This window comes from Protopterus annectens, chromosome 7.part0 (assembly GCF_019279795.1).
Source record: "Protopterus annectens isolate FY-2018-M chromosome 7.part0, PAN1.0, whole genome shotgun sequence".
Taxonomy (NCBI): domain Eukaryota; kingdom Metazoa; phylum Chordata; order Ceratodontiformes; family Protopteridae; genus Protopterus; species Protopterus annectens.
Genome location: NC_056739.1, coordinates 1253251269 through 1253265921, shown reverse-complemented (window position 1 = coordinate 1253265921; position 14653 = coordinate 1253251269). Strand labels below are relative to the sequence as shown.

At 41.2% G+C, this 14653-nt stretch overlaps 1 protein-coding gene and 1 non-coding gene across 2 annotated transcripts in view; both read left to right on the top strand.

Moving 5' to 3' along the window:
- Positions 1-13598, top strand: part of RPL4 (ribosomal protein L4) — an 81915-nt gene extending 68317 nt beyond the window's left edge. The window contains exons 8-10 of the mRNA XM_044077871.1: positions 2631-2714; positions 2898-3018; positions 13436-13598. Coding sequence (XP_043933806.1) covers positions 2631-2714; positions 2898-3018; positions 13436-13531 — 301 coding nt within the window. The 3' untranslated portion in view covers positions 13532-13598. The remainder of the gene's footprint in view (positions 1-2630; positions 2715-2897; positions 3019-13435) is intronic.
- LOC122807348 lies at positions 2759-2827 on the top strand. The gene has a single exon (XR_006365655.1). It is a non-coding gene; the product is annotated as a small nucleolar RNA SNORD18 (small nucleolar RNA).
- Positions 13599-14653: the final 1055 nt, after the last annotated feature.

The following is a 14653-nucleotide window of genomic DNA, read 5'->3' as shown; positions in this document are numbered from 1 at the left end:
AACCAGTCAACAAAAACACCTAAACAACCCCCCAAAAATTCTTGCAGAGCATAGCTACCTCCTTAGCCCCGGTCATAGCCCACCCCTGCCCCCCCTAGCTCTACCAACAACACTGACCCTATAGCTACATAATTCAACTCCCAATTTAGTAAGTCCACACACAACCACCCTACTGGGCACCCACACCATCCAGCCACTTATACTTCCCACTCCTACCTTACACAACCTAACCCCCTCACTTTTTTAATACCATTCAAAGTAGCTACATAACTAAAACCCTGCTGTCTTGCTGCTGACCAACTCCCTAACTAATTTAATCGCCTACCCCATATCAGTCTTGATAAATTGTTCCATTACAGAACATTACATCCCTCTTATCTGGAAAATATCCCACATCATTCCCTCCACAAAGGAGGACCCTCCAGAGAACTAACAAATTACCATCCCATAGCCATCCTCTTACCCCTTGCAAAAATATTTTTAAAATGCATCCACAACCAGCTCCTTACACCACCTTAATCACAACCTGCTATCTAGCTCTCAGCGTGGCTTTCGACCTAAGCACAGCTCTAATATCTTTCACCAACACCATTAATCCTCTCCTAAACAAAAGTCAAGCTGCCTCTTCCATCTTGCTCTGTCCAAAGCCTTTGATGTAGTTTCCCACCAACTGCCACTAGACAAACTGTCATCCTATGATCCCTCTGCCAAATCCCTAATCTGGTTCGTTATCTTCCCTATCGTCAGCAAGCGGCCAAATGGGCAAACAGTCTCTTCCCCCTCCTCCCCATCTCAGGTGTCCCCCAAGATTCCATTCTTGGTCCCCTCCTCCTCTTTACCATATTTACTAACAATCTCTGCTCAGCAACTCGAAGTGTTACACACTGTCCAGTACGCTGATGACTCCACACTTGTATGCTCGGCCCCCTCTCTACAAGAACTTCACAAAAAATGCAAACCTCTTTTCAGGACATAGAAATATACCTCTCAGAGCATCAACTCATACTTAACCCAAACTAAGATTAGTCTTCAGTAATCAAAAAAAAAAAAAAAAAACCTTGGCAGTCCCGTCTCACAATCCTGTCCTTCGGCAGAACAGAAATTGAACCCACTAACCAGGCTAAACTTCTAGGTGTCTCAGTTGATGAGAATCTTAACTTCATGCATATTTCTGACTGAAGAAAGTTCACGCCAAACTTGGCACCCTCTGTAGGGGTAAGCCATACCTTACTCGTGTGCCAGACACTGCTCAGTCACACTTGCTTTCCACTCTCCTATATGAATCTCATATTCACAAACCTACGTAAAATTGACCTCATTAACCCGGAATCCTGCTACAACAAAATCGCAAAGTTTGCCAACAGTCAGCCATACAGGACCCACCACTTCCCTAGCCCAACTCAACTGGCCAGAACTTCCTAATCTTTTATCCTTCAGCCAAATTACCATGGCCCACAATCTACCAACCCAGCAACTGCTCTGCGCGCTCTAGCCTTGTCCATCTTAGTACTAACAACCAATCCTTCAGATCCTCAAACTAATGCTAAAGGTGTACCTCTCCCACAACTACCATAGTGACCCCCTCAAATTATGGAATACGCTTCCACAGCCCATCACATAAAATCCCCACCACCACAAGTTCAAACCACTCCTAAAGAGTTACGTAACCATTCACTGGATTCCTTCCTGCTATTCACCAGGCAAATTCCTCCTGCCTCCCTGGACCTTTCGTTATCCTGTACTCTAACCTACTATACTCCCGTCTGCAGTCTTGGCAGACTCGTACTGTACATCTGGAATAGTAAATAACTTCCTGTCTTTTTCTGATCTACATCGGTGCATTTATATTGTGCATACTTGTCTTTGTAATTTGTATTTCTGTAAAGTTTTAACAGTGGCTTGTCCTAATAATTGACACTGTATACTGTTTATGCTGTGGCTTGTATTCTGTAAGTATTGCTGTTAGCTTTGTTATTGCATGTGGAGTTTTTCTTCCCTGGCCACTGCTGAAAACTGGCTTCTGGCCCAGTCGGACAAAACCTGGTTAACAAATGTAATGAAACAAAGTTTTGATTTTTGTTTGTTTAATCCTTTTTTGTGGCAATTCCCTTGCCCCAGTGGTAGTAAAGTTTAGATGCCAAGCTATTTGGCATTTTAGTAAAGAGGCTAGTTATTTTCAGTCTTCCTGCAGCTACTTAAGTTGAAATAACACTAAAGCTGCTGCAGCTTTCTGTGACCAGTATTCTTACCAAGTCATAGTTGATGGCGGTGTTTGGGGGAGCAGGGGGGGGGTGTAGACTTGCAGGCTCCCCAGCAAGGTCTTGCTAATGAGTTTACAGGGCAAAAATTGGGCCTATTGTATGCATTTGTTTTCGGAAGGGTTTCTTTCTGAACTTTTGAGTGAGCTGTCAAGTTATGTAACCCTTTTTTGCAGCAAGTGGCTTACAAGTAGAGACGTGATCATGTGAGCCGGGATATTTGGGCAAATTGAAATTTGCAGCTTGGTTTCTAGCATTAAAGGGCATGAATTAAGGTTTGGCAGCTATGCAGCCATTGTAATCCAAAAAGTTAGAGCTTTGCGGTTTTTAGAGACTCGTTTGTGTTTTCAGCCCATGTTTGTGTTTTTGCAGCCTTCCAATGCATAAGATGACACAAACCGATTTGACTCGAATCCTTAAGAGTGAAGAAATCCAGAAGGCTTTGCGCCCACCCAAGTGAGTCTGTTTACTTTGTATTGAAATGTTCATTGTTTGATCAGACACTGTGATGACTGACTTCATTGGTCCGTGTTTCTGAAAAGCATGATTTCATAAGAAGTCCTGAGGTCTCTCTTGTAGATGGTGACCTTACCCCAGTCTGTTAATTTTTACTAAAATCTCATAACTGCTTTATTGCAGCAAAAAGATACATCGTAGGGTGCTGAAGAAGAACCCATTAAAGAACTTGCGTGTTATGTTGAAACTGAATCCCTATGCGAAGACAGTTCGTCGTCGTGCAATCCTTCGCAGAATTCCAAAGGTATGTTGTATTCTTTTTTTGGAAAGTCCAATTATTGGATCCAAATTTGATTTTGGATGTTCCAGTTCTGATTACTCTTCTAAATTAGTATTGCTCTCTTCCCCTTGAAGACCCCCCCCCCCCCCCAACAAGGTGCTGTTTATTTTCTGTAGCAAGTATAGAAAGAGTCAGCTGTCTTGACTATTCTGGGCTTTGTTATAAGGCATTGGCTCTTAAGCTGGCTATAAGAAATTTTTACCCCACTCTGGTAACCAGCGGAATAAAACAGTGCCAGGAGTTTTTTAAAAAAAAAAGTTAATTCGCTCTTAAAATTAAAAAGGTAAGAGCTTTCACACCTGCTTCATGTGACCTACAGAAAATGAATGAATTGGCACGGTTGTATATGCAAACATCAGCGTGAGGCAAATGGGTTAAACCAAAGTTTATGGTGGTTGATATGACCAACTCGGACACTGGGGTTTATCCTATCAGAAACCTTACTGGAACGAGGGAGGTGAGCTGGATGATCTATTCTAAAGGGACGAAGCCTTAGAAAGTGAATGAGTGTTAAAATACATGCCATCTTACAAAATGCAACAGTATAAATATATATACTACTTTTTATAGTGTTTGTTTTAAACAGATCAGTGTTGGATCAGTACTGAAAGTGTATTGATATATTTTTCAGGAATGTTTGATTTTTTTACTGTATCTCAATGAGAGTATTTATTTTTTAAATGATTGACAGTGCACTGTTTGTTTTTTCGTTTTTTGATATACTGAAGTGTGTACTGACTTTATCTTAATTCCACAGCAGGGGTTTATTAAATCTGGCAGAGTTTACATTTTGTGCAGAGCCATTTAAAACTTTAGATGCACAGCAACTTGACGTTGCATACAATAATCTTCCCCGGTTTTCATCTCTATTGGCTTCTTTTATGACCGTTAACTTTTTTAGTCAAACCCAGAATTATAAAGTAGTTCCGATGCAACACCGAATGACTACTGTCTTAGGTATGTGCGATCGCCCTGATGTTCTTTGTGTTTCACTGTTGCAGTCATCACATTTGAGTTATCCGCTTGCAGTAGCCCTCAGTCGGCCTGATTATCCAAGTCTTAGGTCCTGTGTCAGTTGCTGTCTCATCTTCCATGACGTCAGGTAGTCGGGGGTATAAAGCATGCAGCCGATGCCATTACATCAGTCTTTCTTGCCATGCGGTGTCCGAAGCAGAAGCAGTTTGCAAGTGCCGGTCGGCCAATTCCTGAAAATTTTGAGTTTCAGAACCAAAGTCTTAAACTCAAGTACCCTGTTGGGGAAACTTTCTTTTTTTTTTTTTTTTTTTTTTTTTTTTTTTCTTGCTCTAAACAGATGTCAGTAAAAGTCAGTTTATTTCTTGTGGAAAGCACATACCTCAGAATTTCATTCGTACTGTATTCCTTGCCTAGGCCCTGACCACGATGTACCTCGCTGTCTAGCAACAAACTATTCATCAGTATATTTACACTTCTAAACAAGTTGGTACTTGGTTAAATTATCCAGATATGTCTTCGGTAAGCCATCCGACTACTGACATTCCGAAAAAATGCAAAGATAAAGACAGGCTGTCTAGGTCCAAAGCTGCTGACTACGCTTTTCCTAAGCCAGTTGCCAGTTTACCAGTACTCATTGAGGTGCTTTCGCAGCCCCTGATGCCCGCTACTTCAGATTCACAAGCCTCCTGCTGAGACCCATTCGGAGTCTGGTATGCCGTGAGATTCTTCAACTGTGGAACCTGCGGATGTCTCTACCTTGGATGGGTCTGGAGCCGCTGTGCAGGCACAGACTTCTGAGGGTGTATTCAGGCCTACTGACTTGCATATTAAACCGACGCCATCTTCTTTGAGGCCTAAAACACGAACCATGCCTAGAAAACAGACTGCTAGACCGCATGGTCAGGCCTCTGTCTTAAAAAAACAAATAAAGATGGTTGAAGACCTTGTTACTTTAATCAGAGGAAGCTAATCTTCACCCTCTGAGACCTAGGACTGAATTTGCTTATGATACTTCTGACCAGGATTCTGAAATTTGGTTCCTCAGACCAGGATTTATCCTAGTCTACCTAGGAAGATTCTGATGCTGAGGACTATTCCCTCTGCCCCCCCCCCCCCAAAGAGGATTTCTCTTTTGGTGAAACCTTGCATACTCTTAGGGAGCATTTTTATTGGGAAATCCAGGATTTCTGATTCTAAACCGAGGATTGGGGATGTCTTGCTCTTGCCCCAGCACAGGCCTTTAGCTATCCCTCCTGTACTAGACATTGTTGATGCCTTTTCGGAATCTAGTTTGTTCCCTGACTCCTTACCTCCTGCTCCCAGAAAACCTGATGGATATTACAGGGTTCCTGACTAAAGTTCCTTTTTAAAAAAAATCTTACTGTGGATCCCGAGACCATTTCATAGGGACCCAAGGACATTAAGGCTACTACTGCCAAAAATCATATCCCCTCTGATAGCGACTCCAGTGGGCACTGGATAGATGGGGTAAGAAGGTATACTCTTCTGCAACCTTGGCCATTAGGGCCTTAAATTGCCAGTTTCATATTTTAAAGTATCCACCGCATATTATTGGATTGCTTAAACAGAAAATTATTCTTGATTGTGCTGAAAATAAGGATTTACAGGATTTAATGCATTCTGCTGAACATGTTGGAAAACACTTTGCAATGTGGTTTTGATTCGCTAGAGGTGTCTTGCAGGGCTGCTGTCACTGGGTCTGTACTTAGAAGGCATGCTTGGCTTAAGGAGCAATCCTTGCCAGATCATGTTGAAGCTAAATTGCTGGATGCTCCCTTAAATCTGGACTGCCTGTTTGGCAACAAAGCAGAAGTTCTTAAAAATATGGAGGAAAAAGCTAAATGTATGCAAACTGTTTACATCCTCCAAGATTTAGTAGGCATTGACAGTCTAAGAATTGGTCCTTTCCTGTCTCTTCCAGGCCTTCTCCGTCCAAAGCCAGAACACCCAAGCTACAGTCCCAGGGTACGCACAGGACTAAGCAGTGGGGGCTCCCACTTCCAAATCGAGGAGTAGTAAGACTCCCCCTATGGCAAACTGTCTCATTGATCACTTTAAATCTTCCAAGCACTTCTCAATTGACTGCTTCTTTAGGGGGAAAGATTGCTCTGCATGCAAAAATCTGGGAACTTGTTGCCCAGGACAAATGGGTTTTTAAATATAGTTTGCCAGGGATACAGATTTAATTTCCACAAGTTACCAACCCCAAACGGTTGGCCAGATCTACCCCCAAATCAGTGAGCAGAGGCTCAAAAGCAAGTACTCAAGTATAAAGGCTTTTCAAACTGTACCAGAAGAGGAAAAGGGACAAGGTTTCTACTCAAGACTTTTCCTGGTACCCAGAAAAAACAACCCTTGGCATCCTATCCTAGACCACACCTTTTTGGTGATTTCCAGATGCTAACTCTGCCTAGCATAGGAAACCACTGGTGAAAAGATGCCTGGTTGGCAACACTGGATTTAAAGGAAGCCTACCTGCACATCCCAATCGGGGAATCTTGCAGAAGATGCCTATGATTCAAAGCAGGCTACATGCACTATCATTTCTCTGCACTGCCCTTTGTGAATATCTTGGGTGCAGTAGATAAGCAAAAGTGCCTAACTCCAGTCATTGCATTTTGCAGTCAAAGAAATATACAAATATACCCATACCTGAATGATTGTCTAAGGCAGAAAGCCAGGACATACTTTTGAATCATCTGGCATTTGTACGAAAGGTGTTAACTTGTCTGGGGTACACCATAAATGAAAAGAAATCACATTTGGTACCCTGTCAGCAAATTTATATTCCTGGGAGCAAGCTTGAACACAACTTCCAGAGAAACAAATTCATTTGACAACTTCAAACTATTTGCCACAAAAACTTTGCTATTTGCAAGGCAAATACTGCAAGCCTTGGTTGGGGTTCATGGCCTCCTGCATTCTACTAATTTCATATGCAAGACTGCATATGAGGAAACAATGGTATCTAAAAAGCCTATGCTGTCGACATTCTCAGGATCTGGAAGCCGGGATTACCATCATACCTTGCCTACGGTTCAAATTCTTTTGATGGGCAGAGGCCTGCCACCAAAACCAAGGGACTACCATTCAATCTACCCCCTGCCACCCAAACCCAAACAGACTCATCAGACTATGCATGGGAGGGCTCACCTGGCAGGGAAGTGCATTCAGGGCAAATGGAACCAAAGTCAAATGCACCTGCATATCAATCAAAAAGAAATGTTAGCTGCTCGAAGAGCCTTCAAGGACCACATTCTTCCAGAGGAATTTAATGGTAAAGACTGAACACCACTGTTATGCAGTACATAAACAAGCAGGGGGGTGTACCCATTCTTACCCCCTCTGCAGGCTAGCCATGGCTCTGTGGGACAGAGCCTTGAGCTACCAAGTGCATCTACAGGCTCAGTTCCTGCCAGGAAAACTAAATACACTGGCAGACTAAGCAGAAATCTCAAGGACCCACAGGAGTGGAAACTGGAACTAAAGACTTTATGTTGATAAACAAATGGGGGAGCCCCGATATAGACCAGTTTGCCTCTCCCCAGAACTACCAATTGGACAAATTCTGCATAAGGACTCCCCACAAACAAGCTTGGAAAGTGGATGCCCTGTCCTTCAGCTGGAAAAATCTTATCAGTTTATGCTTTTCCTCCTGTCTCTCCTCTCAAAGGTACTACTAAAAGATCAAACAAGACAAAGGATAATACTGATTGCACCAGACTGGCCACGCCAACACTGGTACCCCCTCTTGCGCAGTGTCACTTCTAGCCTCATGGCACCTACTTCAGATCCCTACCCTGCTGTCTCAGCAGGAGAGCCAGATCCTGCACCCCCACCTTCAAACCCTGAACCTGGCAGCCTGGCTAATTAACCTAATCTCTCCTGTACCATCCCTCTGCAGACAAGTGTTGGATGTCATTTTGGAGGCAAGGAGGCCTAGTACTAGAAAGTCTTGTGCTGAAAAATGGAAAAGATTCCGTGCCTGGAACCAAACTTAAGGGATGGCCACAGCAGTGCCCAATTTACCTCAAGATTCTTCAATACACTTAATTGAGATGCTTCACAAGGTCCTTTTCCTCCATCAAAATTTACGCCTCAGCCATTTCAGCTCTTTACAACACAGAACCACCACTCTTTTTTCCTCCTCACCCACTGCTCAAGCAGTTCCTCAGAGGGGCCAAAAACGTAAGACACCCAGGAGAGCCCCAACTCCAGCCTGGGACCTTAACTTTGTATTGGAAAAACTCACTGTTTCTTTCTTTTGAGCAAGCTGCAAGTGCAGAGTTAAAATTCCTTTCTTGGAAAAAAGCTTTCCTTTTGGCAATCACTTCAGCAAGAAGGGTGTCTGAATTATAGGCCCTTATGGCAGTGGAGCCCTTCATCTTTCATGCAGACAGGGTGTCTCATGATCCATCTTTCCATGCCCAAGGTGGTATCCAGTGTGGCTCTTAATCAATCCATTCTTTTGCCAACCTTCTAATCCACAGAACAAAGGGGAACGGATACTGCTCCTCCTTAGATGTGCACAGACAACTTGGATTTTACCTGGACAGGACTAAACCTGGTGTGTGCACAGTTTCCTTTTTTTGATCTCCAATTTGTTTTTGGGGGATTTGCTTCTGGCTTTTTGCATTTCATGTGAACATTTATATTTCATTTTAGATCTCTCTTGTATGTAGCAGTTACTTGCATTTGGATCTTAAACTAGAGTCTTGACTGTTTTGAATTCCCACCCCCCTACATACACTGGAGCCAAAACTTCTTCTGGAGGAGCCTCGTGTTGATCAAGAACGAAATCAGGAATGGTTAAGGAGAGGTGAATTTACATGAAGAAATGAAAGGTTAATATTGGCAGCCCAAGTCCATTAAACATGGAGAAACACACACAGGTTTTGTGGAACCGAATTGGAAAGTAACGCTCCTTATTTTTGGTTGGGACTTTTTAATGGCAGAGGGACTGTGTACTGAAAGGCATAATGTGGTGAGGTTGTTACACTTGAGATTGTGCAAACGTTATGGTATTGAAGTGGCTGAAACACTGGAAACCTGAGCCACAGAGAATCCTAGAAAATGAAGTTTGCATCACATGGGATCACCCAATACCAACAGTCCAAAAGTTAGATGCTAGAAAACTGGATATAGTGGTCCAAGAAAAGACGAAAGTAGCATTGATCATTGAAATTGCCACACCTAGTGACAGTGTCTTGCGTACAGAGACTGTTATAAAATACCTCTGTCTGCAGGCAGAAACGAGCCCCATGGAAGAAAGATACCCAGACAGTTCCAATAGTAGTAGGAACAACTGGTCTTCATAAAAGAATTTACAGTCTTTTATTTAGATACATTACCAATTCATGTAACAGTATGAATTGCAGGAGGAGTCATTACTGGGCACATTGCGGGTGTTGCGAAGAGCACTTTCGGCAAACAGAGTGAAACCGTACTAATTTTATGAACTTTAATCGTACTTTGACTTGGGAATGGGGAACCCCAAAAACTTGGAGAAATTTAAAAAAGCAGGAGCCATGCACCTGTAAAATCTTGGCACTTTAGGTTTACTGTTGAGGAAAGGCAGTTTGCTCAAAACTTCTGTCCAAATAGTTCAGCGGCCTTTGCACATCAGCATTCAATTTAATTCGCAGATGAAATTGATGACACCCATTTAGATCGATGTAGTAGCAGGTATTAAGAATGTGGAAGATGGTGATTTTCAAATTCTCAAAAACAGTTAACATTTACAGAATTTGTAAACTTCCCTTTCATTATATAGCTAGAATAACCTGATGCAGAGGGAAGGTAGTCAGTATTGTGGTATGTACTGTGGGAAGGAAAAACTTGTTTTTAAAAGCCCTTGAATGTGGTAGGACAGTTTATAAGCCTTTAAGTTCTTTGACAGAGGTGCTGTCACAAAGACTTCTGTTGACTTTAGTTCCAGTTCTTATCCCCTTTAGAGTGGCATGTTACTGTTAGTACAAGTAACTGTTCCACCACTTGGAGAAACTTTTTCATTTCTTCCAAACTTTGCATTGTTACTGCAATTTTGTGGTAACGCTTGGGATTGGAAGAATCCAGTTATTGCTTTTGTTGGGTAGGATTGTCCCTCTGGATAGAAAGCTCCTTTTACGGTGGAGACCTGGTGGAGGGGTTCATAGTGTAATTGCTGAGCATAAAATAGTGAGCTGAAACGTGATGCATATGAATAGTCAACGTGCAATTGCATTGTAATCATTACAAACAGCACAGTGAGAAATCAGAGTAAGGGGCCAAGTAAACGTAACAGTACATGAGAAGATTACTGGCCAAGTAGTCATTTTGAGAGGACGGGTTGGATGAGATAATTTAAGGGGATTGGCTGGTTGGGGGTGTATGATCACAGCATTAAGATCTTTTAGGTGTGTCTACATTGGTTTAAAGAATTTAGTTGTTTGAGAGGGTAATGGAATTCCCAACTTTACATATGGGAAGCAGCGATTTCACCTGCAGTATGTGATTTACTTGGGTGCAATAACTCCTCAGTGAAAAGTACTGGATGAGAGTAAGGCTGGATAATTGACTTTTTTTTTTTTTCTCCCCAGGCTGGAAAACTTGGACTGAACCCTTAGAATTTACTCACCAATATTTTAACCTAATAACAGTTTGTTTTAGTCCTATACATACCAAATTTAGCAGTTTTGTTGCAGCATTTTTCTAGTGGGGTGGTTTGGATAGCTTGCAGGGTTATAAATATAGGGGCGGTGACTTGTCTAGCCTGGACAGTTGGATAAGGTTTTAGTTTGGTGTAGGGTGCCAAGGCTGGCTGTTTGTGTTTTTTGGTTTTGTTGCATGGTAGTAAACTATGGTATCTGCAGTGACCCCTAGGAGTTTGGTATAAGTTACAAGTTCAGTTTTGGTTTGGTCAGAAGTAATGAGCTTTCACAGTGTAGTTGTGAACAAGCTTTTTTGTGGGGGCTGATGGTAAAAGCAGTGTTTCAGTGGAATTGTTAGGATACTTTGTTTTGACGTTGTACGCTTGTCTGTATAGATTAGTGTTGAACCAGTTTACGGAGTGGTAGCATGTTGACTTGTACTGTGTAGATCAGTTACAAAAACAGTAAATAGCAAGGGACCAGATCCATGAGACACTACGTGCAGTGGGAGACTTAATTTTTACATTTTACAGCTTTTAAGTTTATTGTGGCGGTAGATGAACCCTATGATTTATTAACCCTTCCGTAGGATTTCAGAGTAGTTTTGACAAGTCAAAGTGCCAAGTTCCCTGGGTTCCTGTTACTGTTAGTAACAAAGCTGAGTAGGTGTGTGCTATTATATAGCTGGAAACAGTCTTGATAATATGGACACAGTGTCTTAACCTGTAATAGATCAATAGGGGAACCTCTTTTCTATAGAGAATAATGCATGTTTTTCCCAAATATTAGTTGCAGTCGTTGGGGGGGGTTACAGTGAATTCAGTAACTTTTTCTACTTAAAGTAAGCACTGCACAGTGGCAAAAATGCCTGTTGCATCGTTAAAGCATAGAGCATCAAAATGTGTTTTGCTAGCTTTTGTTTCTAAGCATAGTGGTCCTTTAAAAAAAAATCTATAAACACTGGGATATTGGTTAATGTGAAGTGCACCCTTTTGTGAGTACCTGGAGGTCCCCGAAATATGTCTTGGGCAATTGTGTATAGTTTGTCTTTCTACATCTTGTTCATGCAGGCATTGATCATCTGTACTATGTAATGTACATGACTGTAGGAATGTAGGAGTATCATTGAATTTTTGTAAATCGCACAACATACAATACTCCAGCACTGCTGTACATATTTTAAATGCAGTGCATTTTACATTTTTGGTATTGTGGACTATATTACTGTTACATAAGATGGTAATTCTCAGTTCAGTTTCTCCTAGCTGCCTCGTTGAATGTTCATTGGTTTAATGCCCTTTATATTTGGCTGGAGCTTCATATCTGGGCTGCTGAGGCACACAAATACAAAATATTTGTTTTTACGGCATACTGCTAGTTGCGTTTGTACCAATCAGTTGTGTGTTCTCACTTTGAGTAGATTTGATTTGATGTCTCCCTTCTGCAGACCTTTCTTGGTGATAGTGGAAGTCCCCTTTGCCACTTAAAACTGAAAGCAACTCTTAAAAGCCTTTCATATTAGGGACGCGAGTGCACTTTGAAAGAAAATCAGTACAAGGAATTTTCATGAATTGTATAGAAATCTGTCTTGGGCAGTCCATGTAATGTTAAATTGAAAATGTGCTGCCTACCCTGAAACATCCATTCTTCCTGAGCGTGTGTATGGTTTCCACAGATTCCATTTATTCCTTTATGAAATCCTATTTCCATTTTTTCCTTTGCATCATTCAGTATTTTTGTCTAACAGCATTAAACTTAATAGGTTTTTATTGTATCTAGGCAGTTTGCATTATGTATCGCAGCTCGGATCATACACTCCCAGCTCAAAATTTTTGTAGCTTTAAATGTTCTCTCAACATTTTTGTCAAAGTACTGTGTAGGGAATTATCAACTCTGCAGTCCCAAAAGGCATGTTGTTGGTTACCCAGCTTTTTCTTTTGCACCTACAACAATTGTTTAAAACTGAAGTGTTGATGTCTGTCCCACTAGTAGTGAAGTGCACGTTGCAAAGTTCCTTTGACTCTCTTCCCAGGAATGAAGCACTAACCAGTCAGTTGTCTCAATCATAGTTGCAAGTGCAGCAGATGCAAATTTTAATTTTTTTTTTTTTTTTTAAGGAATGTCCGTATTACATTTGTGTAAAAGACAGCAAACAATCTCATTTGCAAACCTTCCAAACCATGCAGCACAATAGTAGCTGCAAACAGTATACATCACTTTTAATATATTCAGTCATTGTTGCCATTACATAGTTCTTTCAAATCCTGCCTTTTAAACCTTGCATCCTCTGCATGTATTCATTCCACAGTTCCCATTTTTACCTAATAATTTGCTCCTACCCTTTTCTAAAGATCCCAGTTTGTTTGAACTGTTATCTCTACTAGTAAAATTGGTTTAGACTTGCTGGTTTCCATTTTCTAGTCTTTTTTGACATCCATCGTAATTAAGCTGAGTAAGGCCTTACTATGTCTAGGCCATTCTGAGTTTGTATTGTAGCTTAAATAATTTCCCTAGTCACTCCAACTTGCACACCCAGCATCTCTGACAGAGCAGTCTGCAGGGAGTTTTAAAGTCTACCAACTCATTACACTCCCAGAAAATTTTCCCACTTTACCCCTTTCTGCACCAGCATGCTTCCCGCATTTGCTGTCTACATGTGGCGATACTTGTTCTTTTCTTGTACTAATACAGAAATGTTTTAATAAAAATGGTCTTAAATGTGCACTGTAGTAACAGCATATTTTTCTTTCCTGCAGCCAAAAGCCGAACCCAAGGCGGAGAAGGCACCAAAGGCAGAACCAGGACAAAAGGTTCAGAAGAAAACTCGGAAGGCTGCAAAAAAAACCGCATAAACTTTCATTTTCGCCTTCGAGTAAAATATGGGAATTTCAAAAAATAAAAGTTTAAAATAAGAATTTATTTGATAGTGCTGTGTAGTTTCACGATCTTTCTGAAACCTGTCTGACATTTTTAGTTGCTGTTTTGTCTTCGCTATGGCAACAGCACCAGATGTGTTTGTTTGTGGCTGAATACACAGTTGTACAACCTCCTCTGTTCAAAAACTTTGCAAATTTGACAACTGGTTGCACAGATGTCCCATCTATGCAGGTAAGATGAGGAAGATCTAGGTTTGACTTCGGAATGAAATAAGGGGCATAAAGAACTGAAAACTAACTCATTTGATGGCAGCTTTGATGTCTCTCTCGCTCTCATTTTCTAGGGTAACTTTGTTTTGTGTGTGCATGTTGTGCCTTAAGTAATCCTTCACTGTGCATAATGTATGTAACGGCTTTGTCATTCCTCTTTAGTCAACTTTGTGGTTTTTGACCATCTGTAGACATGGTAGAGATTTTAGAACCTCCTACTTGCATCTCACAGTAGATTGAAATCTTTCTTTTTTCTTTTAGTTATTCCATTTTTTCTGGCTGCAAACTCCCTCACTAGCTGTACAGAACTGACATGGCACAAGCTTTTTAGTTACAAAAAGCCTTGTTGTGGTACAGTGTTTCTAATTTCTTGTTAAAGCGTAATTTTAAAGGTGGTGCAGTAAGTGACCGTCAAGGCTGTCTCCCATTAATCCTCTGCCCAGTTAAATATGTGGTTGAGATACATTTCCTTCAGTTTGTCCGTTTTGTGTAGGTTCTTGAGCCTCTAAGAATTCCTTCCCACAGTCTCACCCTGGCTTCTTAGCTACATCCGATATTGTTTGCTGCTTTCATGGAGAGCAGCATGATCTTTAGCAAGTTATTGTTCCACCCTATTTTCATTGTTTAAAAAAAAAAAAATTGTGATTTGTTTATTGGCTAGTTTAGGTTATGATCTTTACATCCTTTAGTTGTTCTGACTTGTATCAAACCTTTGAATTTGAGCCCCTGAGCACTCCTCACTATTTTTATTTGCTAAATTTTTCATTATTTGCTGGTTTATAGTAATTGGTCTGTGTGAAATAATTACGGTAATAGTCTAGTTTATAA